Source organism: Antechinus flavipes, chromosome 2, assembly GCF_016432865.1.
Source record: "Antechinus flavipes isolate AdamAnt ecotype Samford, QLD, Australia chromosome 2, AdamAnt_v2, whole genome shotgun sequence".
NCBI lineage: Eukaryota > Metazoa > Chordata > Mammalia > Dasyuromorphia > Dasyuridae > Antechinus > Antechinus flavipes.
In genome coordinates this window covers 646,104,921-646,127,271 of record NC_067399.1, presented here as the reverse complement: position 1 = coordinate 646,127,271, position 22,351 = coordinate 646,104,921, and the positions used below count along the sequence as shown (strand labels likewise).

Genomic DNA, 22,351 nt, shown 5'->3' with positions numbered 1-22,351 from the left:
TAGTAATAATAAGTTCACATTTTTATAAGCATTTGTGGGTCTATTGAAGACATTAATGATAACATAATTAATAATTCTATAATTAGAGACTTAGAAAGCATTTTCATCACAACAACCCTATGAGACAGGTACCCTTGTTATCTTCATTTTCCAGATGAGAAAACTAAGGCTCATTTTGGTCACCCAAGTTCATACAGATAGCAAACACTGGGACTGGGCTATGAATCCAAGTTTTTCAACCCTAAAGTCTGCACAACAAATCCTTTTTGAAAAAGGTCTATTTTCCTACAATTTTTCACTTTCTGATTTTGTTAAGGTGATAGACTGGGTTGCCTTTTGGAGATCTTGCTTTATCCACAGAGGAAAACTTATCATAGAATGTGAGAACTAGGAGGGAACTTAGAGACCATTAAGAACCATCCCTTCATGTTGTATAGATGAGCAAAATGAAACCTCAAGAAGTATAGCTTGTATAATGCAAGAACACCTTTACATTTCCTTTATCAATCAATTTATTTATTTGCTTATTAAACAGATTGATAATGCAGTTCACACTCTATCTCAACATCAGAGTTTCTCCTAAATTGGGAACTTTCTCTGGGAGAAAGTTTTAATATTTCTATAAGCATATGCAAGCCTTCACTTGATTAGAGTGGGTAGAGCTTGGCAAGTTTTGAGCTGGTGCTCAATTCTATATACCATCATCCCTAGAAATAACCTATCTGGGGGTCTTGGAAAAAACCCTTTGGGTCATGGAACATAGTGACAGGACAGGTGTATGTCTTTCTTCTTGTCTGTTTCGTTTCTATCCCCGTGGTTCCCAATTCCTCTGCTATGAACACACCTGAGGCAGCCAAGAGACAAGAAGACTTTGTCTTACCTGCTGCCGTGGAGATGCCCAAGAACCGACAGAAATACTCCAACCCTGTCCAAAATGCCTGTCGCTTCATCCTTCTCCTCGGGGTGGGGGCAGCCAGCCTGGAGAGGCAGCCAAGCTGCACTTGCTAGCTAGCCCTGGCTCTTGTCTGCATGTCTCCCTAGAAAAACGAGAGGAAATGCAGGAGCTCCCAGAGTCCCAATGACCTTTCTGAAAGAGGTATCCCCTCCCATTTCGTTTCCTAGAGTACCGTGCCTGCTGAGGCCCTGGAGGGCAGAATGGAAGCAAAACAGGTTGTGGCTACATCCAGCCAGCTAATGCCACTTGGGTTACCTCCCAGAAGTGTGAATAAAAATCACCTTCTCTGCTCTCAGCCTTGTTCCCCTTTCCTATACTGTCTCAATGATTGTGCTTAATAATTACCTTGTCAGAATTCCTTTCAGAGGCTGGAGTTATGTGCTGCTGGATGCACTGTGGCTTCAACCCCCCCTCCTCCCAAAAGCTTCACTTTGGAGTTGCTGTTGGATTGGAGATCAATCTGATTAAAGGCACATAAACTCCTTAGTGCTGAAGGGCAGCTCACAACTGCATGAATTAACCATTTGTGGCTGTGGAACAGATTGGGGTTCCTTGTTAGAATCTGTTCATTTAAAAAGCTATATATTGCACCTGACCTGTGAACAGGGTTGGAGCCTGACTGGAGATGATGTCATACATTGGTGTGTGTGTATGTGTGTGTGTGTAGGCAAGTTTATGTCAAGGTCACTGTGCCCTTTTACACCTGACTGATAAGAGACAGGATTTTGGGGGAACTCCATGACTTTAGGCTTACCCTCTCTGAACCTCAATTTCCCCATCTGTTAAAAAAAAAAGAGTTGACCTAAACAGTCTTTGAGGTACTTTATAGCTGTAGATCTGTGATCCAAGGATCTTTTGTCTTTCTTGAGAATTTGCACATCTGTGGTTAAAAAGGATGCTCTTCTCCTTGCTTCCCAGGCTCTGCAGTGGCTATAAATTGAACCATGGGCTCGGCAGGCATAGAGATTCCAGATGCTAGCGATGGCTCCGGGGAGTGTAAAAAAGTCAGGTTAATATGAAATGTTGGTGTGTGCTAATGGCTGCCTTTGGAAAAATGGGGCCTCAAGGGAAAAAAAATAAAGAGATATTCATAACTTGTACAATCACTTGGCTTTGAAAGGGGTGTCTTGTAGCTGATTTTAGGACTTTGGGAAAACTGTTAAGTATCATCCACAGAATGGGGAATCATCAGCACCGTAATAAGACCAACAAGATATTAAGGAATAGATGATACATATTTAATGTAAAAATCACTTTTGTCTTGAGCTTGTCTCTCTGATGGGATTGGCAAGGCACCATACTGACCCAGATGTGATCAGTTTTCCCTTCTCACTAAGTGCAACAATATCCCATTAGTTGCCAGTCCAGTGAAGGGGGAGGAACAATTTGAAAACTGCATGGTGGAAGCACCAGAAGTATAAGTAAATGAATGTGTCCCTTAATCTAGCTCATCCCAGGGTGAGCAAATGTAGGGATAATGGAAGACTGGAAAGGGGACCTGAACTTTCTATTGGTGTTGAGAAGAATAGAAAAAGAAGAATTAAAGGAGTTGTATTCATTATCTTCAAGTTTTTATAAAGTTGTCCCGTGGAAGAGGGATTGAATTGTTCCTGGGTGATCCTATGGATAATTTGGAGCAATGGGGAGAAGAAATAAATTTTGACTTGATGAAAGGAAAAATTCCCCAAATCAAAGAGTTATCCAAAAGGGGATTATGCCGTTTTAAGAATTAGTTGGTCTCATTCCATCCCACACCCCTTTGCACAATGAAAGTCTTAAAATAAAGGCTGAAAATTCTCTTTTAAAAATACATTGTAGAATCCAGTATGGTGGAAAGAACATCAGGTTTGGATCCAAATCTCAAACAGGTAGTTTTTCTGGGAAAACTGAAGCAAGTCTTTTTACCTCTGGACCTCAGTTTCCTCATCTGAACAACGAAGTGATTGGACTAGATGATTTCTAAGATCCCTGTAGCTCTATCTAAATCACTGATCCCTGGTATGAGGTAGGCTACGTGACTGACTGAGGTTCCTTTCAGTTATGAAATTTTGTTATTTTGTAATCTCATTCTACTACCTAGGAATTTTGGCATTCTATCACAGCTGCTTTGTGGAAATCATCCAACTCCCTTTCACAGACTAAAAGGCCTTTCACTATCTCAATAAACTAAGTATTAAAAGTGGTAGCTTAGTGCAGTAGGATGAGGATTGGCTCCAGAATCAAGAGAGACTTCAGTTTCAGTTCTAACTGATACTTATTAGCTAAGTGAGTTTGAGCAAAACTACCAATCTTTAACTTTGGTTTTCTCATCTATAAAATAGAGGAAATCATACTTATTATTCTTATTTGACAGATGTTTAGTGATATATGGGAATTTGGATGGAAAGTACTCTGTGAACTCCAGTGTACCATGTAAATGTGGGTTGCTATTAATAAAAGGGTGAAAGTGGCTGCTAAGAATATTGGAGCTAATTCTCATTAGTTTGTGAGCCAGACAGCTTTTCCCTCATTCATGTCTCATGGGACCAATATTTTGAAGGGGCTGGCCTGGGGACAAATTTAAAATTTTGCATCCAATGTGATTTTTAAACTATTCCCTGGGTCCTGCCATCTTCTTTATTTATCCCTTTTTGCATGATTGCAAATTTCTGGGAATTGCTTTTTCACATCCATCTTCTTGAGAGTGACCTTGCAACTATGGACACTCACCAAAATCACTTTTTTTTTCCTTGGGGATAGGGATATTTAGGAATGTAAAGTCATTATCTCCAGAGAATGAGCTTCTTTCTTTAAAAGAATCCAAAGTGTGGGTGGGATGTACCATATTTTAGCTAGAGTCTCAGTCACAGGGCAAAAATCCTCCCTTATGAGCCATTGAGAATAAAGAGATTTATAATTAATTGGAACTTTAAAAATGAGCAAGGGTCAGAAAGGACAAGAATAAGTATAAAGGATAATCCATTTCTAAAGAGTCACCTGTGCTCTCCCGCAATGTCATTCTTGTATAAATGACTCTTCATGTTAATGTGAAGGTGTCATATCTCATAGGACTTTGAAAATTTTAGGAATTCTATATATCATATTAACTGGGACAACACAATTCATTACCCTTCTAAAGGAAGGAGAGAGAGGGGGGAGGAGAGAGAGGGGAGAAGAGAGACAGAGATAGAGAGAAAGAAATACAGATAGACACAGAGACATAGAGAGAAAAAGATACACACACACACACACACACACACACACACACAGATAGAGAGAAAGAGAGAAAGAAAAAAGACAGAAAGAGAAAAGGACACAGGCGGCAGTGGAGGAGATACAGAGAAATGTAATGATCGCATATTTAAAATCAGCCAGAGTCAGGAATTCAGGTTAAGGGAAAAATCTTCAATCTTTATTGAAGTGAAGAGGCGAAAAAAGATTGCGATAGCAATATGGACAAGAAGGATTGTGATAGCAATATGGGCAGCTGCGACAGGAAGCCAGCTAGCAGAGAGACCTGAGCTGAAAGGCCGGCACAAAGGCAATGTAAGCAGTCTCTCCTTCCCCTTCCTTTTCCACTCCCCTGCCTCCACCCACCAAAATCTTCATTTCCTATACAACACATCAAGACTTGCACAAAGAGTGGGAGGGGCCGTTCTTTCTCCAGGCTTATATATTAATAGAGTATGGTCCAATTACTATTTAGCCTCATGTGCTTGGGACCTCAGTGCATCAACCCGAGCCTCAGCCCATTACATCTCCCACTTTCTTTTGTTTTAGAACACAGGTGGTCATGCCATCCCTGACTCCTCAGGGAGGTCAGAGCCTCCAAGGGGAGGTGATCACACTCTCCCTGACTTCTCAGGAAAGGAGGTGAAATGGTCAAGCCTACTGTGCCTGGAGGTAAGGGATCCATAGGGTGGAGAGGAACAGATTTCACCTCTCCAGGGGGTATCTCAGTTGTCCCAGCTGCATACAGCTCATTGTAATTCCTTTCTCCCATCAGGTTGCTTCCTGGCTGGTTGACTGTGTAATCCCCTTCTCCCATCATATGGCTTTCTGGCTGATTGGTCATGTCTGGGTACTGAACTTGTAGGCACTCTCTGGGTGCACCATTGGCTGCCATCCTGCCTCACGTGTTTTTTGCCTTAGGCCCTGAGACTGGGCCCCTCATCCTGTTTCCCTGAATCTGTCTACATTCTGAGGCCCAATGGAAGCCTCTGTTGCATTTTGGACATGGGGTATTGGGTCTTGTTCTCCCACCCTGTTTTCCCATTCTATCTCTATACCAACATTGAGCTTTCAGATGCCCTACTTTTCCACACTGAAAGCATCTATGAGTCTCTCTAGAAGTCCCTTGCCAGGAGGGACTCTGTCTTCCCATGTTTGGATTTTGGGAAGTCTGCATCATAGCCTGGCTATAAAAGGCATCTGTGCCCACTGTGGCACAGCGTCCTATGAGCTCCTCTAAAGGAGCATCCTTGTGCTGTCCTAGTATAATTCTTCTGCAAACCTCATTAGCATTTTCCTTAACAAGTTGCCTTATCAAAATGTCTGTTATTGCATTTTCTCCATTTGTTCTTGTGATAGCTGTCTGCAAAGGTCCCACAAAGTCAGCAAAGGGTTCATTTGGCCCTTGTGTTATTTTTGTGAAGGCCCCACCCTTGTCATCTTTATTGTGGAGAGAAGCCCATGCTTTGATAGCATTAGCAGCAATTTCCTCATATGCTGCTATAGAATAATTGATTTGTACTGCGACATCTGCATAAGGACCTACATCTATTAGTAGGTCACAGGTGATTTTGACTGTTTTGTTGGGCTTGTATCCTACAGAGCTCACTATATTCAGAAAGCCACAAGTAGTTTTGTCCAGGTTCTAGGCATATCCTTGTTATAGATTTCCAGTCATTAGGGGCCAAGATTTCAAAAGCCAAATTTTGTAATAACATCTTAACATAAGCTGATGTAGCCCCATAAAGAGTGTAAGCTTTTTTCAGGTCTTTGAGGATTTCTATATCAAAAGGAGAATATCTTCTACTTTCTTGACCTGAAGAAATTAAACTGTAAAATTACCGGAAAAATGTGGTGTTGAAATTCTGATACATCTCTCTCTTCAGCTTTGGTCTTAATTAGTCCCTTTTGCAATCTAGTCTTAGGAGCTGCTGGATGCTGGGGGGAGAGGTGCTGGAGGCTGGGGGGGAGGTGCTGGTGCTGTCACTGCCCCCCCCTCCCCCCACCACTACCCCTCCTCTCTCCATCCCGGAGGATGGAGTTGATGGAGGAGAGTCAATTACCTACTCCTTAGGTGGGGCTGAAGCTGCCTCAGATTCACCACACCCTTGAGCCTCACTTAAATCTCCATGCCCTGTGGGGATATAGACATTAATCTGTTCTTTGTCTTCCTCCTTTATCTCAGGCTTCCCCATTTGGCTATTCCTAGAGTTTTTTCCTTTTCTCCTAGAACTTATGCGGTATCTTAAGGCCAACTGTATCATATTGTATAACTAGAATGCCTCGATGGAAATTGAATTAGGACTGTTTTCATTGTAATATGCGGAGAGCTGTTGATCAATCAATGCCCAATTATCTGGAGAGATTTCCTCTTCCTTTAAGAACCAAGGGGAGGTGCGTTTTAATGTACCCAGAAGTCTAGCTGTCTGTTCCCAAGTTATAAGGAGCCCTTGATTTGATCTTCTATCAGCTTAAGCAGGCTTTCTATAGCACCACTCCTGGGTGGGGCTGGGGGTAGGGGGGTAGGGGTGGGGGATGGAGAATCTTTAGCTAGGATCTGTTCCATTTCAGCCAAAAAAGTTTACTAGTTTAGTCTTTAAGAAAATAAGTTCCCTGTTTGTCTTATACTCACCTAAGTTCCTGGTCACTGGAGACTTCTTCAGTGAAAGTAGGGTCCTTGGTTCCCACGCTTGGGCGCCAATTGTAATGACCGCGTATTTAAAATCAGCCAGAGTCAGGAATTCAGGTTAAGGGAAAAATCTGCAATCTTTATTGAAGTGAAGAGGTGAAAAAAGATTGTGATAGCAATATGGGCAAGAAGGATTGTGATAGTTATATGGGCAGCTGGGACAGAAAACCAGCTAGCAGAGAGAGACCTGAGCTAAAAGGCCAAGCAGTCTCTCTTTCCCCTTCCTTTTCCACTCCCCTGCCTCCACCCACCAAAATCGTCATTTCCTATACAACACATCAGGACTTGCACAAAGAGTGGTGGGGCCATTCTTTCTCCAAGCTTATATATTAATGGAGTATGGTCCAATTACTATTTAGCCTCATGTGCTTGGGACCTCAGTGCATCAACCCGAGCCTCAGCCCATTACAGAGCAAGACACAAACAGAAAGACAGAGACAGAGAATTCCTTTTTCCATAATTGATATGCTATGGATATATAGGAAGGTAGAATGTCATAGACAGAAGTTTAAAGGTCTAATCCAAACACCTCATTTTTTAGATGAGTAAACTGAGATCAACCAGTAGAGAGGGGAAGCACCTGTTACATAGTATGTGATTGATAAATACTTCTTGGATTGAATTGCTTTTTAGTGATTTGCCTAAATTCCTATGGCTAATTGGTTTCAGGGCCAGGACCAAAACTCAATTCCAGATGACTAGCCCAGTACTTTTTCTAATATGACATAGAGGTCAAATATTATTTTTACTTACTATCTTTTAATAGTACTTGTTCATGAATTTATTCAACAAACACTTAATTATCACTTTTGTAAATAATTTATGCTCCAGAACTTCAGATCTGGGGTCACATGAGTTAGATTTAATCTTGAAAGTTTATCAATACTCTATGATTTGTGTCTCCTCCCAGGGTTTGCCTAAAGGATATCATACTTTGGCATCAAGCCCAGGTACTAGGATAGGGAAAAAGATTAAGACAAAGTCTCTGCCCTCAAAAAGATTAGAATCTAAAAATTATTATGCTTGGATTTGAATTATTCTATATTACAAGTCTAAGGTTGTGTCAACAAGATAGGAAAACAGCCCTACTTCCTTCAGTCAAATGACTCAATAAATTAAACTAGTTTGTAAGGTTACTAAAGGGTTAGGTCCATGTTTCATTCATTCATTCATTTTAAAATTATTGATGGGCTACTGTTATGAAAATCATTGGTCCTAGTGGGGTTTTCACAAACAAACAAGAAATAATTCAAATCCTCTGGAACTTAAAGTCTAATGGGGAAATAAGATATGCATATGGATTTTTACAATAAGACATTGTTTAAGCTGCAACATACATGTGACATGGTAGAGTAGAATTAGGTTGAAATTAGAAGATATAGATTCAGCTTCAAGCTTTACTTATTAGGATTGGCTCTGTGGCTTTGGACAAATACAAATATTTAGCAGACCTAGATTTGAATCCCAATTCTTTCACTATCTATGTGCCTTCTCTGGACCCCAATTTCTTCACCTGTAATTAATAATCACTAGTATTATGTAATGCGTTTAAATTTGTAGCCTTTTTTTAAAAATAGCTTTTTATTTTCAAAATATATACAAAGATATTCACCTTTGCAAAACTTTATGTTCCAAATTTTTTTCTCTCTCCTTTTCCCCAACCCTTCCCCTGTTTAACATATATAATCCAATATATGTTAAATATGTACATTTCTTCTATACATATTTCCACAATTATCATGTTGCACAAGAAAAATCAGGTAAAAAAGGAAAAAAAGAGAAAGAAAACAATAAGCAATGAAGCAACAACAAAAAAGGTGAACACATTATGTTGTGATACATATTCAGTCCCTGCAGATGGCTCTGGATGCAGATGACTCTCTCCATCACAAGTCTATTGAATTCGTAGCATTTTTGATCCTCATTCGAACCCTAGGAGGTGGATGCTATTACTATTTTCATTTTGCAGATGAGGAAACCTCATGAGGCACAGAGAGCTTACGGAAATTGCTCACTTTCCCAGCTAATTAAGTGCTTGATATAAGATTCAAACTCATGTTTTTCTGACTCCAAAATCCTGAGCTTAGTCCACTGAGCCATTACTGATTTTAGTAAAATGAAGGAGTTGACTTGGTTATTTTATCTATCATTTATTCATTCTGAACTTCAATTTCCTGATTTGTAAAACCTAGGTAATACTTATAGAACCTATCTCATAGGATGGCCTGAGCATCAAATGAGAGATGATTTTACCCTTTATAACATTTATAGTTCTATATATAGTTATCCCCTCCATGTTACAACTTTCCCCATTATGGTTTTGATATATCACAGGTCAGCATAAGAAATTAAAGGAGAATTTTTGGGGAGTTCTACAGAGGCTACAGAGGAGACATAAAGACCACCTGATAGAACAGAAAAAGTTTAGAAACTCAGACATACATAAAATATATACTATTATTGCACAACATATTTTATCTCACCCATAGAAAGGGCCAAAACATTTTATGTGAATTTTCCAAATTGTGGGGGCACCACACCTCAAGTCCCCATCATGTGGAAAAAGATAACCCTGTAGTTTAGAAGTTCTTATTTGTTTCTTGGTCCCCTTCGATAATGTGGTAAAACCTAAATGCCCTTTGTAGAATTGTATTTTTAAATTAATAGAATAAAATACAATGAATTACAAAGGAATACAAACATTAGTGAAACTAAAGATCTTTACTCATTAAATACAAGCTTATTTGATGCCATTAAATCTATCCATGAACCCATTATGGGATTGTGGTTTCCAAATTAAGAATTCCTTATATAGATAAAAATGATGATAATGATGATGGTGATAAAGCTTCAGTATTTTTACATGGAAACTTCCCAGTACAGATTATAATTTCTTTCTTCTTTTATTTCTGCATAGTTGAAGTGAAACGAAAATACAAAGTACTCTGGTGGCCAAAACTTCTACTGATGAGACTGTCTACATCTAACTAGGTCGGTCCTTGGTTGACAAGAATGTATAGTCCATTGATGTGCATATACATGAAGCTTTTGTATTTTGGTGGAACCTGTCAGACTTGGTACTCTCCTTGCAGATTCTCTGAGAGGCCAGTACCACTTCTTCAGTGAATAGTGTTGGGCTTGGAATCAAGAAAACTGAACTCTAATGCTGCCTCAGTTACTCACTAAAATGTGAGCCTGGATAAATGCCTATTTTCTTGTCTATAAAATGGGAGAAATAATTTTATTTTATTGAGTTATTATGAGGATCAAATGTGACAAATGTATGTAAAGTGTTTTGTAGATCTTATGGATGCTATTATTATTATTATCATTATTTTTCCTCACTGTGATGAAGCATAAAATAGTTAATTAAATTAACTAATAAATAAAATAAAATAATTAATTAAAGTAGTTAAAGTAGGAGATGGGTTGATGATTTAGTGGATAAAGCTTTGGGCCTCTAGTCAAGAATTGAATTCAAATCTGGCCTGAGACATTTATTGTCTGTGTGACTCTAGACAAGTCAGTAACTTCATTTCAGACTGCCTCAGTTTCCTCAACTGGAAACTAAGGATATTAATATCACCACCTTCCCAGGGTTGAGTATAAAATGAGATAATATTTGTAAAGTATATTAAGTATGGTGGTAACATTTGTTATTCCTTTTGCTGGGGGAGACTCAGGTTTGAAGAGTTTAGAGTGGCAACAGAGCTAAAATCCATTTATTATCCACATTCCAAGCATCCAATATGGGTCTGTGTGCATGTGTCTGTATGTATGTCTGTGTGTGCTTTCAGCCTGCCTAAGAAGGGTCAAACTGGCTCACATGGAAAATGAAACAGATCAAAATTCCAAGCTGAAGTAGGGCTAAAACACGCAGTTTCTGCATTGAGTCTAACACCAGTGTGATGAGGAAATCAAAAGTTCTATGGGACCTACTAGTGATTTCTGTACTTTTAGCCTCCATGAGGCCAGGCGACTCGGTCTCTTTAAACAAAAATAAAATCACAGTAGAATAATTGATATGGGGAAAGTCACTGTTTTACTTTATTTCAAATTCTTCTCTTAATCTTAGAAAACAACAACAAACTTGTAACCAAAAAAACTCACAATTCTTAGTTCCTAGAGATCTTACAAGAAGTTTCTATGAATTCCTCAAGTTGTTAGCAATCTGACTCCAGCCTTCTGCCTCTCTCTCCCAATTAATTTTATATGTATTTCATTTTTGCTTTTTATATAAATCCTTCTACTTCCGCAGTAGGAAGTAAGAATATAGGCAGTGTTTTAATTTTATCTTCATCTTCATCATGGCCAGTACTTAGTAGGTGTTAAGTATTGTTGTTGTTTGTCCTTCAATCGCCAAGAGAATCATGACATCAAGGAGATGATACTATAACATGCAAGTGAGTAGAATTTAAATGAGGATAGACTGAATAAATAAAAAATAGAATGGCAACTGAAGACTCTATTTTTGGTACATCACTTTCTTTATCACACACAACTCTTTCCTACTTCTGGGCTCCTCAACTGCTAATAACAAGTATTTGGGAACACTAAGGAATAATCAGTTTTAATCTGTTTGCAAAAGATAGTCCTGTGAGAGATGACATAAAAAGGGCCAAACGTAAGATCACACCATAGGTGGAAGTTTTCTCTGCTCTCATTTACACCTTTCAGTCCACCAATATAAATGATTATTCCACTAGTGATTCATATTCCCTAAGCACACACCTTCAATTCTTATCTGGAACAGAAAACAATTTAAATTTGCAGTCACTCTAGGATTTCTTCATTTTTACAAAACCATCGGGTCCAACCTTTTGAATAGGTTAGGTTCATTGGAGAGAATGAAATGGAGGGGGATAAGGAGGGTATCCCTTTTTGACCAAGGCAAGAGTAGGGCCAGGAGCCTTGAGTAGTTCCTCTTTTTTACTCCAGGTAAGTCACAACTCTTAAATCCTATGCTAGTGCAAACCAAGCTTTCATGTCTATACTTCAGGCAGAAGGACTCACTGTGACTGCCATTCAGAAGTTTTATAGGTTTAAGTCAACAGAGGGATGGGTTGAGCCAGCCCAGCCCAGCCTTATACAGCTCACCTCACCTGCGCCCTGGCCGGGAGGAAGTAGTGATGGGAGGGAAATGAGTGGAGAAAGGAGAGTGCTGAGTAAGCAGCCCAAGGCAAGGGCTGGATGGAGGTGAGTAGGAACAGTCTCTTTACTTGCTTATTTAAGGCTGGTATAACAAGGTTAACAAACCAACACTACCTCTGGCATCTGATTATCTAGGTAAGGAGGGTGTTGGAGGAGCACAAAGGTCTTTCTAATTATAGCCTAAATATGTCCTGACTTCTGAACATGATTAATTCCACTGAGAATTAGTGAAGACATAATACCTTTCTCTTGGTTTCTTTAGGTAGGCATAGGACTAAGTGTGATATTGTAATCATCTTAACACACAGGCTAAGTGAAGGGGCCGGTAAAAATGATTCTTTACTTTCTTTAAATTTTTCATTATTTTCTTTAAATATTTAAAGAAAATACAATAATATGAGAAAATCTCATTTGTTTTTTCTGAAAAATTTTAGTCTTTTGGAGGTGGAGCCTAGATGTCATAATGGAGAAGACAAACTCAGCTGAGTTCCCTCTAAATGTTTTTAAAATAACACCTTAAGTCAATTCTGGAGTGACAGAGTGAACAAAAGATCAGATTGAGATATTCATTCAGCCAAAGACAAGTTTAGAGGTCAGAAAGTGAGATCTGTGAATGAGACATGGAAGAAGACTGTCCTGGAGCCCATGTGGATAAAACACCAGTGGTGGGATTAAGTGGTGGTGACAGAAGGAACAGCAGCTTCAGGAGCTCTCAAGTCTGAAATGAAAAAGAAAATGTAAAACATCTCATTGCAAAAACAATTGACTTGGAAAATAGATCAAGGATAGATAATGTAGGAATTATTGTGCTACCTGAAAACCATGATCAAAGAATGTGAATGAGATGAACTTACCCACAAAATAGAAGCTGATAACAGTGAATTAAAAACCAGACTCCAATAATGTTATTTACAGAGAAATACACTTGAAATGGAGGGAGATGTACAGGATTAAAATAAGGTACTGGAGTAAAACCTATTTTGCTTCAGGTGAAGTAAAAAAAAAAAAAAACAGTGATAGCAATCATGATCTTATAAAAAGCAAAAGCAAAAATAAATCTAATGAAAATGGGTAAGCAGGGAAACTATATCTTGTTTAAAAAGAACCATAGATAATGAAGTAATACCAATGCTAAACATGTATGCACTGAATGGCACCCATCCAAATTCTTAAAGGAAAAGTTAAGTGAAGTACAGGAGAAAATATACATTAAAAACTATACTAATAGGAACTCAACTTTCCCTTCTTAGAGTTAGATAAATCAAACTATAAAACAAATAAAAAACAAGTCAAAGATAAGTTAGATATGATAGATGTTTTGGAAAACTGAATGGGAATAGAAAAGAATATATCTTTTTCTTAGGTATACATGACATAGAAATTGACCATGTATAAAGGCATAAAAATTTCACAAATGCAGAAAAGAAGAAATATTAAATGAATCATCAGACCATAATGAAATAAAATTACATTTTAAAAAAGAGTAGTAGAAACATAAATCAAAAGGTAATTGGAAACTAAATAATCTAATTTTAAAGAATGAGTCCAAGAACAAATAATAGAAACAATAATTTTGCTAAACAGAATAATAACAAAGAAATAACATTCCAGATTTGTGGGGTGCAGCCAAAGGAGTACTTAGTGGAAAAGTTATGCCTTTAAATGTGTATATTAATAAAAGAGAGAAAGAGTAGATGAATGAATTGGGCATGCAACACCCCAAAAGACAAACTGGAAAAAAGAACAAATTAAAAATCCTTAATTAAACATGAAAATGGAAATCCCAAAAGTCAAAGAATAGATTAATAAATTTGAAAGTATTTTTTTTTTGAAATTTGAAAGTACCATTGAATTATTAAATAAAACTAGGAGCTGGTTTTACATAAAAATAGACAAACCATTAAGTAATTTGATCAAACTAAAGAATAAAATTGCTAGTATCAAAAATGAAAAGTGGTGAATTCGCCATTAATAAAGAGAAGATTAAAACAATTATTAGGAATGATTTTGCCTAATTACCTATCAATAAACTGATTATCTAAATAAAACAGATAACTATTTACAAAAACATGAACTGCCCAAATTAGCATAATAAATACAATACTTAAATAATCCTATGCTTAAAAAAGCAATTGGGTCTTCAATGAACTCTCTAAGGAAAAAAATCCTCAGGACTAGATGGATTCACAAGCAAATTCTACTAAACATTTAAAGAACAATACATTTCAATACCATGTAAACCATTTGGAAAAAAATAGGCAAGAAAGAGTCTACCAAATTCCTTTTATGACACAAATATTGTTTTGATACCTCAAACAGGGAGAGCAATTTTAGGGAAAGAAAACCAGAGACCAATTTCCCTAATGAATATTGAAAAACAAATAAAATAGTAACAAGGAGAAAAGAGCAATATGTCACAAAGATCATACACTATGTCCAAATGGAATTTATTCCAGGAACATAGGACTACTTCAATATTGGGGAAATTATCAACATAATCAAAAACAAAAACAAAAAAATGATTATATCAATAGATACAGAAAAGACCTTTGACAATACAACCACTATTCCTATTAAAATCACTAGAAATCAATGGAATCAATGGAGTCTTTCTTAAAATGATAAATAGTATCTATCTAAAAACAAGACCAAGCATTATCTAAACAGATAAACTAAAAAAAAAAAATACTTCCCAATAAGATCAAGAAAGAAGCAAGGAAATTCATCATTACTATTATTCAATATTGTATTACAAATGCTAATTATAGATAAGAAAAAGAAATAACAATAGAAAATGAGACCAATCTGTACTTTAAAAATATTCCCCTTTACAACATTCTCAACAAATAGTCATTCAATCTTTGCTTATATTGATTCAATAAGTGTAAACTTAATATCTTCTTGGGTGCTCATTCCACTTTTTTGCAACTAATAACTAAGAAGTTTTTTTTTTTCTTTACATTAAACATCAAAATGAAAATTCAAAAAGTCAAAGGATAGTTTTTTTTTTTTCTTTACATTAAGCCCAAATTTGTCTTTGTAACAATTAGACCTGTCTGAAATGGGTTATGCTGCTTGGGGAATGGGCTGCTTGGAGAGGTAGTGGGCTCCCCCTCAGCATAGTGTTATAAATGAAGACTGACTGATCCCTTATCATAGATCTTGCAGAGAAGATTCCTACTTCAGTATCAGTTAGATTCTAAGGTCCCTTAATTTCTGTGACTTGTGAATCCAGAGCAGAAGTTCCATATCCAAATTCATATGGTGCTTAGGGCACGAAAAAAATATGAAGTACTGATCATATTCTACATTGATATTCAGGCTGGGGTGAAGTTTACATTTGATAAGAAGAGTTAATTTATAAAGTGTGTTGAGTTTCATTAATCAAGCTACCTGGTATATAGAACTTTGAATTCTCAGTATACTGCCTGGTTTTTTTTTAGTGATCACTCCAAGCCCCTCAGTCATGTTCACCAGAATCACTGAGGATGAAAGAGTCAGAAGTATAAAGACGTAATTGACCTAGGCAATACTTGAGTATAAAGAAAGTCAGAGGAAGCACTGTAACTCCTTTGTCCCCAACAGTATGTAAGTATAAGCCTGTCAGAGAGTTGATATAAATGTCAAAGGACAAATGGCTTAGGTCATCTCTTCACTTTCTCTGGTGACAAGAAAAAATTCCTTCAAAGACACCCCCCCCCCCTTAACATTGGAAATGGTAAAAATATTAGGAACTTGTACCAATCCAATCAAAACCAACACACATTTATGAAACATTTACTACATGCAAGATTCCCTAAAAGGTGCTGGAAGAAAGGTGAAGCTAATGCAAAAAATAATCTCTGTCCCAAAAGGACATTTCCTTTCCTTCTATTGAGCATATATAAGATATAAATAGATAAGTATATACATCATAGTTTGAGAGGTAAGAGAGCTGTAAAACTTTGGGTGGGGGGAGATGGACATGGTATGATGGATAGGGTCTTGGTTTTGAATTCATAAAGATTTTGAAATAATCAACAGAGAAAATACATTATGAATAGAAAGGCTTCTTGAAGAAAATAGGACTTCAGATGAAAGCTGAAGGAAGGTAGGAAACTAAGGAGACATATATGGGAAGAGACAGTGTTCAAGACATAGGGGGCAGCCAGTGAAAATACTCAGTGGGAAGATGGAATGTAATGTGTGAGATATAGTGAGGAGGCTACTGGCTCTGGATGGCAGAGTAAATGAGGATAAAAGTGTAAGAAGACTGGAGGTGGTGGGAAGGAGATCAAATTATAAAATATTAAATTCCAAAGAGAGGATTTTATCTTCTTCCTGGAGTTAATAAGGAGATACTGAACTTTATTAAAATGTATAAGAGAAAAGTGTGTGGTGTGTGTGTGTGTGTGTGTGTGTGTGTGTGCATTATAGACAAACCAATACTTAAGCAAAATCAATTTGACAATTCAGCATTGTAGAGAGATTAATCAGAAATTTCAGTAATAGTCAAAGAGGAAGATAATTAAGTTCTCCCTATTCCTGGATGATGGTGAAATAAAAGAAGAGAAGGGAACATATATGAGAGAAGTGTCAATGGTAGAAATGACAGAATTGGGAACAGATTGGATAAGAGAGGAGTGGAGGAATTGAATTGATTGCCTATCTCTCAGGACTAACATCCACTGATGCTGTTCTTGTATTATTCTTATCTTACAAGATGCCCAGAAGGGATATATGGCTATACTTTGCAGTTCTGCCAGCCTGCTAAGTAAAATTCATCAATGAATCCTTCTCATTCCTGGATAGATATAATTTTAATATATTTGTCTGTAAAGTGGGTCTATCATTTTGATATTTCTTATAGATAAAAAACCATCAGTGGGCTTATTAGCTGATAAATTTCATTTTTAGCTTCTCTACTAATAGAAGATTCATATTTGTAAGGGAATTTAGAGATGTTCTCATCCAATTTTAAATTTAATGATTATCATCAATATAATCACTATCACCATCATAATCATCATTATCACCATCACTATCATCATTATGATCATCATCATTATCATCTTGCTCATCATCACGGTTATCACCGTTAGCATCACAACCTTCATCATCACCATCATCATCATTATTATCATCATAAACACCATCATTATCCTTCTCTTCTTCCTCCTCCTCATCACTGGTAGAATTACTTCATAATGGAAGTACCAAAGGAGATAATGTAGGCAAATTGATTTGCTACCTTATTACTAATATTTTGCATCTGCAGAAAAGGGGTAAGCCAATTTAATTTTATCCAACCACAAAAAAAGAAGTTATATCATTCATTTATACAAAATTCTAAAGAACATTAAATCCAAAAGAATAAGAAAAACTTTTTTTCAAAAAAGAAATAATTATTAAAAAACATATCTTATTTTGTCATTTTTGCATAAAAATCACAATCTATTACAAAATAAATGTCATCTAATAAATATTTATATAAGTTTAATATTTAGAAAATGTTTTACATTTATTGTCTTATTTGACATGCACAACAACCCTGAGAAATAGGTTCTACGGCTATGATTACTTGCATTTTACTAAAGGAAACTAAAGCTTAAAACTTAAGTGACCTGTCCAAGGTTATACTGCTATTAAAGATTTTGTGGGAAATGCTAGAGATGCTGCTTTATCCTTCCCTCTCAGTAATGACAGATACTACCTAAAATAATGATTTGATTTTCTTGGCTTGTTTAGTCATGTAAAATGGAGTGGAACAAGTTATTAGACAAATAATCCTGCTAAGATGTCCAAGGGAATGAAAAATGAGAAAATTCACTTCTCTAGTGTCTCATGAAAAATAAGTCTTGCATCAAGTGTGTAAATAGGCTGTAGAGATCTGCTGGTTATATGACTGGTTAAGTGTATGACACATTCAAAGGTTGTGTGTTTAAGGGACTCTTTATTTAAATGCATGTTAGTGCAAAAATATAGAAATATAATCTCTCTTCTTCTTCTTCTCCTCCTCCTCCTCCTCCTCCTCCTCCTCCTCTTCCTCCTCCTCCTCCTCCTCCTTCTTCTTCTCCTTCTTCTCCTTCTTCTCCTTCTTCTTCTTCTCCTTCTCTTTCTTCTTCTTCTTCTCCTTCTTCTCCTTCTTCTTCTTCTTCTTCTCTCTCCTAGTTCTCACTAAAGTCAGATTTTGGTGCTTCAGGGTTTCATGATTGTGCTACAAGATATTACCTTAAGTAATACAGATGTCAGCCCCTCTGCTATTGATCAGTGGTCTGGGAGAGTTGCTGAAGTCAAAGAATCCATCACCTTTCATCCAACCAGAGGTCATGAGCCTCTCATAATTGAGGGAAGTTGCTTCTCATTAGACAGCCTTATCATCTTTAGTCTGGTCAAAGGCACTTTTCAAGCTCGACCTGCCCAAGCTTGCAACCAGTTTGTATAGCTTTGACCACCTCCAAGCCATGATCAACAGTCAGAGGAGAAATTTGGAAGTGATAAATAGTATAAGAGAAAAAGGAAAACCAGCATTAATTGATTTCTGCTATGATTTCAGTTTTGCATGTCTCTTTCCACCTAGGGGAAAGTATAAAGCAGTTTTTCCAAGCCAATGAAGTGAGAGAGTTCCATTCTAGCAAGCTGTGCAGGGGAAACATCTGAGCATCACTGTATAAAGGATTTTGAAAAGAGCTAATAGATTCACATCCACTTTTGGTCGATCCCAAGGGAACTATAAACTCAATTTCCTCAAAGTCCAAGCAGCTAAGAGCTCTTTAAAGGTAATATGGCATAAAAAAATCTATTAAGACAGAATACAAAATCCTCTCCTGGGTTTCCAGAGAAATTCTCTGAAGGCTTGCCTTAGACAGTAAGACGGGGAGGTTAGTTCTTGGGATATGCAAAGGCCATGGAGGTCAGATGCAAAGATATTTGCATGAATATAAAGAACAGACATGATTATAACATCATCAATATTAGTCCACCAGTCCTACGTCCAAGGACCCAAAATGATTTAGTATGTGTATAATTAGATAAAGCACCTCAGATAAAGAGATTTCAAATAAGGTTAGAAAAAACGGCCAAGTATATGGCAGGATATCTCATCCAGACTCAAATATAACCAGGTGAAAAAATTCTTGTGGGGAAAACTAAGTCAGGAGATATTAATTTGGCCTTCTCCAGTTCTCTCTTCCAACCTTTTTCATGCGAACTGAGATCCACTGGCCTCATTCCCATTAAACTAGACATTTTTCTTGAACTCATGAAACATTAGTTCAAAGACACACACAAAAAAATCTGAAAGCAAAACTTAGACAATTTGATTATATTCCCCTGAGTTTATTTTCTCACGTAGCAAGTCTCACTCTTCATGGATAGACTTGGATATAGTTATTATCAATTCTCTTGTATCATTGCAACAAATCAGCTAGCAAGTAAAAGTCATCAGATCTTCAAAAATTACACAAAAGTCTTAACATACTTTTCTTCCTATTTTTCCATTCTCACATTTCTGAAATCTCTTTGATTGCAATTAAAAGCAACATTGACAAAATGTGTGTGAGGCCGCTTTTACGCTTCTTACATTGTAACAGTTGAATGTATGTACTTTTCTCTACTTATGTTATATTCTGGTCCTTTAGCTCACACTCCCAAGAAATCCAGAAGAACTATAGCCTAGTTTGTATCAACTTTGGAGCAAGCTAATCTTTGAGCAAAGATTCTTGAAATTGGAAGCACTGTATACTAATTCTAACTCTGAAACTTAGTAGTTTCATGATCCTGTCTGAGACAACAAATATGAATACCATTTTTCTTTTGTTTATAAAATTATTAAAAGAGGGTAATATAAAAGCATGATGAGAAAATATAAAGACTGTTGTTTATAATGACAATACTTAGGTTCAAATCCTTCTTCTGTTATTTGTGACCTGTGTGACCATTTCTATAGAACTCAAGTTTCTTCATCAACAAACCTAACTCTCTAGACTTTTTCACCTTCTCCATAAATGTTTGGTTCACATTGGTCACCCTCTGCACTCCATCTTCCAGGGACCTTTTATGTTTTGAATTCTTTTTAGAAGGTAAGTTATCTGAGGCTAGAAATTGCCTCAATGAGGTTTATATAAAAATGTCAGTCAGGGCTTTGGTCATATAATCTTTGGAAGTTACAAACATCTTCCCAATTTGAAAATAAAAGACACTAACACCAAATCAAATGAGAAAATATTTGCAAAGTACCTAGAATAGTGCTTGCCATAGGGTTGATGCTACATAAAATCCAATTATTATTACTGTTCTTATTCTTTTGTTGTTGTTAGATAAGTACTTAGATGGGAAAACTGAAGTCTCACCTGTTTTTTATAACACAGTTGATTTTTGAGAAACTCTCCAGAGAAAATAAAGAAAACAGGTTCAGGTGGCAACAGATTAACTATTGGGCAGTGTCTGAAACATCTACAGTTTCTGACTTCAAGACCATGAGTTTTGACTCCTAAATGATGAATTCTAGATGTATATGCTTGTAGCAGAAACAGGAAAGAAAAAAGACAAGAAGAATGGGCAGCCTTTGTTCTGGCCCTGACTCGTGTCTATTTAATTATGGGTGTTTAATCTTATTAAAATGTTTGTAAATTTCTTCATGAATACCTGTGGATCATCATAACCTTAAGAAGACTAGATTAAGGAGATAGTAAATAATATACTGAAAAAGAAAACAAGCTTTCAGTGAATTACAAGTTCAAGGCAGTTTTTTACTAATGGAAACTCAAGTGTAAGTCCCTGTAGTCTTTCAGTGAACAAGCACACATAGTGGGGTGGGCTTCTGCAGGAATATAAACCCAGATTGAGAACCCAAAGCTCAGTTTTTGTCCTTTTATCTGACGTAAGAAGCTGGTGGATTCACAGGCACTAAGAATGAGGGGATCTTAAAAAGATGAATCAGGTGAAAGTTTAACATGATGATTTTGGATCGAGGAAGTTTTGGGAGTCACAAGAAGCTGGTGGGATCCTCAATGAGGAATCATATCCAAGTCTGAAGATGCAATTTTCCTTCTTCAACTATTTTAACACTTTTAAGCATGCTTTTCTCCATAAAACATTCTGTTGTAAATCTCTACAGAAAAGTAGTATTATTAGCTAACAATAAGTAAAAGAAGACTGAAAGTATTTTGTTTTGTTTTGCTTTTCTTTGCTTGTATTCTTTTCTCATAAAAAAAATGTTACTATTGGATTGGATCTATTATTTCCTTCTGCAACTACACTCCATCCCCTTAATTTGTTATAGGTATTCAATAGTTTTTTTTTTTGTGTGTGTGTGTGTGTGTGAGTGTGTGTGTGTGTGTGTGTGTGAGAGAGAGAGAGAGAGAGAGAGAGAGAGAGAGAGAGAGAGAGAGAGAGAGAGAGAGAGAGAGAGAAGAAATAGAGATTGGAAGAGGAAGCTTTGAAAACTTATAAATTTGATAAATTGTATGGACAGATGAGAATATAAAATATTGTAACAATGTTGTCTTTATGCAGGAAGTCATAATCAGTGACTAAACTAAAGAAATGAATACGAGAAAACATTCTTTTTAGTTAAAATCCAGAACAAAGCTTGAAAATCCAGGCCAGATTTAAAAAAACACTCAGTTGTTCTTCCTTATCTCCATTCTCCACGGATATTGTTTAAATTTCACATCCCTCTATTCTTGGTAACCTGCAAAAGTTTCTCAAGTAGCTTCCAACTATATTTTTAAAAATTATTTTAATTCATAATCATTATTAATTAGTAATTTTTGATAGGTGTATCATCACCAATCAATAAAAATAGCAGCTGACATTTTCTACGTGGAACAAATTTCAAGCCTTTGATGACACTCTTGAGATTTTATGAAGTCAACACTACTTGTCTTATTACTGAAATGATAATCACATCTCTAAGGGAAGAAAGAATCTTGAATCTATAATTAACTTATGTCTTCCTCTTCTCATATCCATTCTCTGAGTGGCAGATCCCAGCTTTACAGCACAGCAACAGAGTCCAGACTGGTGAGGGTCTTCCTCCTTCTGATTCTTAATCAGGTCCTTAGAGGTACAGCTTCATCTCACTTCTTGGAGGCAAAAAGGAAAGCACAGAAAGCTCAAAATCCTCATTTTTGCTGCAAATAGGGAAGGCAGGCTGGTATTTTCCATCAGAATCCTAGCTAGGTAATGTCTTTTGATTTGCTACTAGGTCAAGTCTCCTTTGCTGCACATATGGGCTAGTGCAGCATCCCAGATTTAGTCTTTTCGATTTAAGTGATCCTTATAATCTTTGTATGCATTTTTGTCAGACATCTCCCAAATCCCAATCACTATTTTCATCACAAACTTTTTGTTTCATAAATTCA

General features: G+C 36.7%; 1 protein-coding gene across 1 annotated transcript in view; it reads right to left on the bottom strand.

Moving 5' to 3' along the window:
- Positions 1-3,953, bottom strand: part of TMEM72 (transmembrane protein 72) — a 50,626-nt gene extending 46,673 nt beyond the window's left edge. Inside the window, 3 exon segments of the mRNA XM_051973846.1 lie at positions 881-997; positions 1,000-1,143; positions 3,932-3,953. Coding sequence (XP_051829806.1) covers positions 881-997; positions 1,000-1,143; positions 3,932-3,953 — 283 coding nt within the window.
- Positions 3,954-22,351: the final 18,398 nt, after the last annotated feature.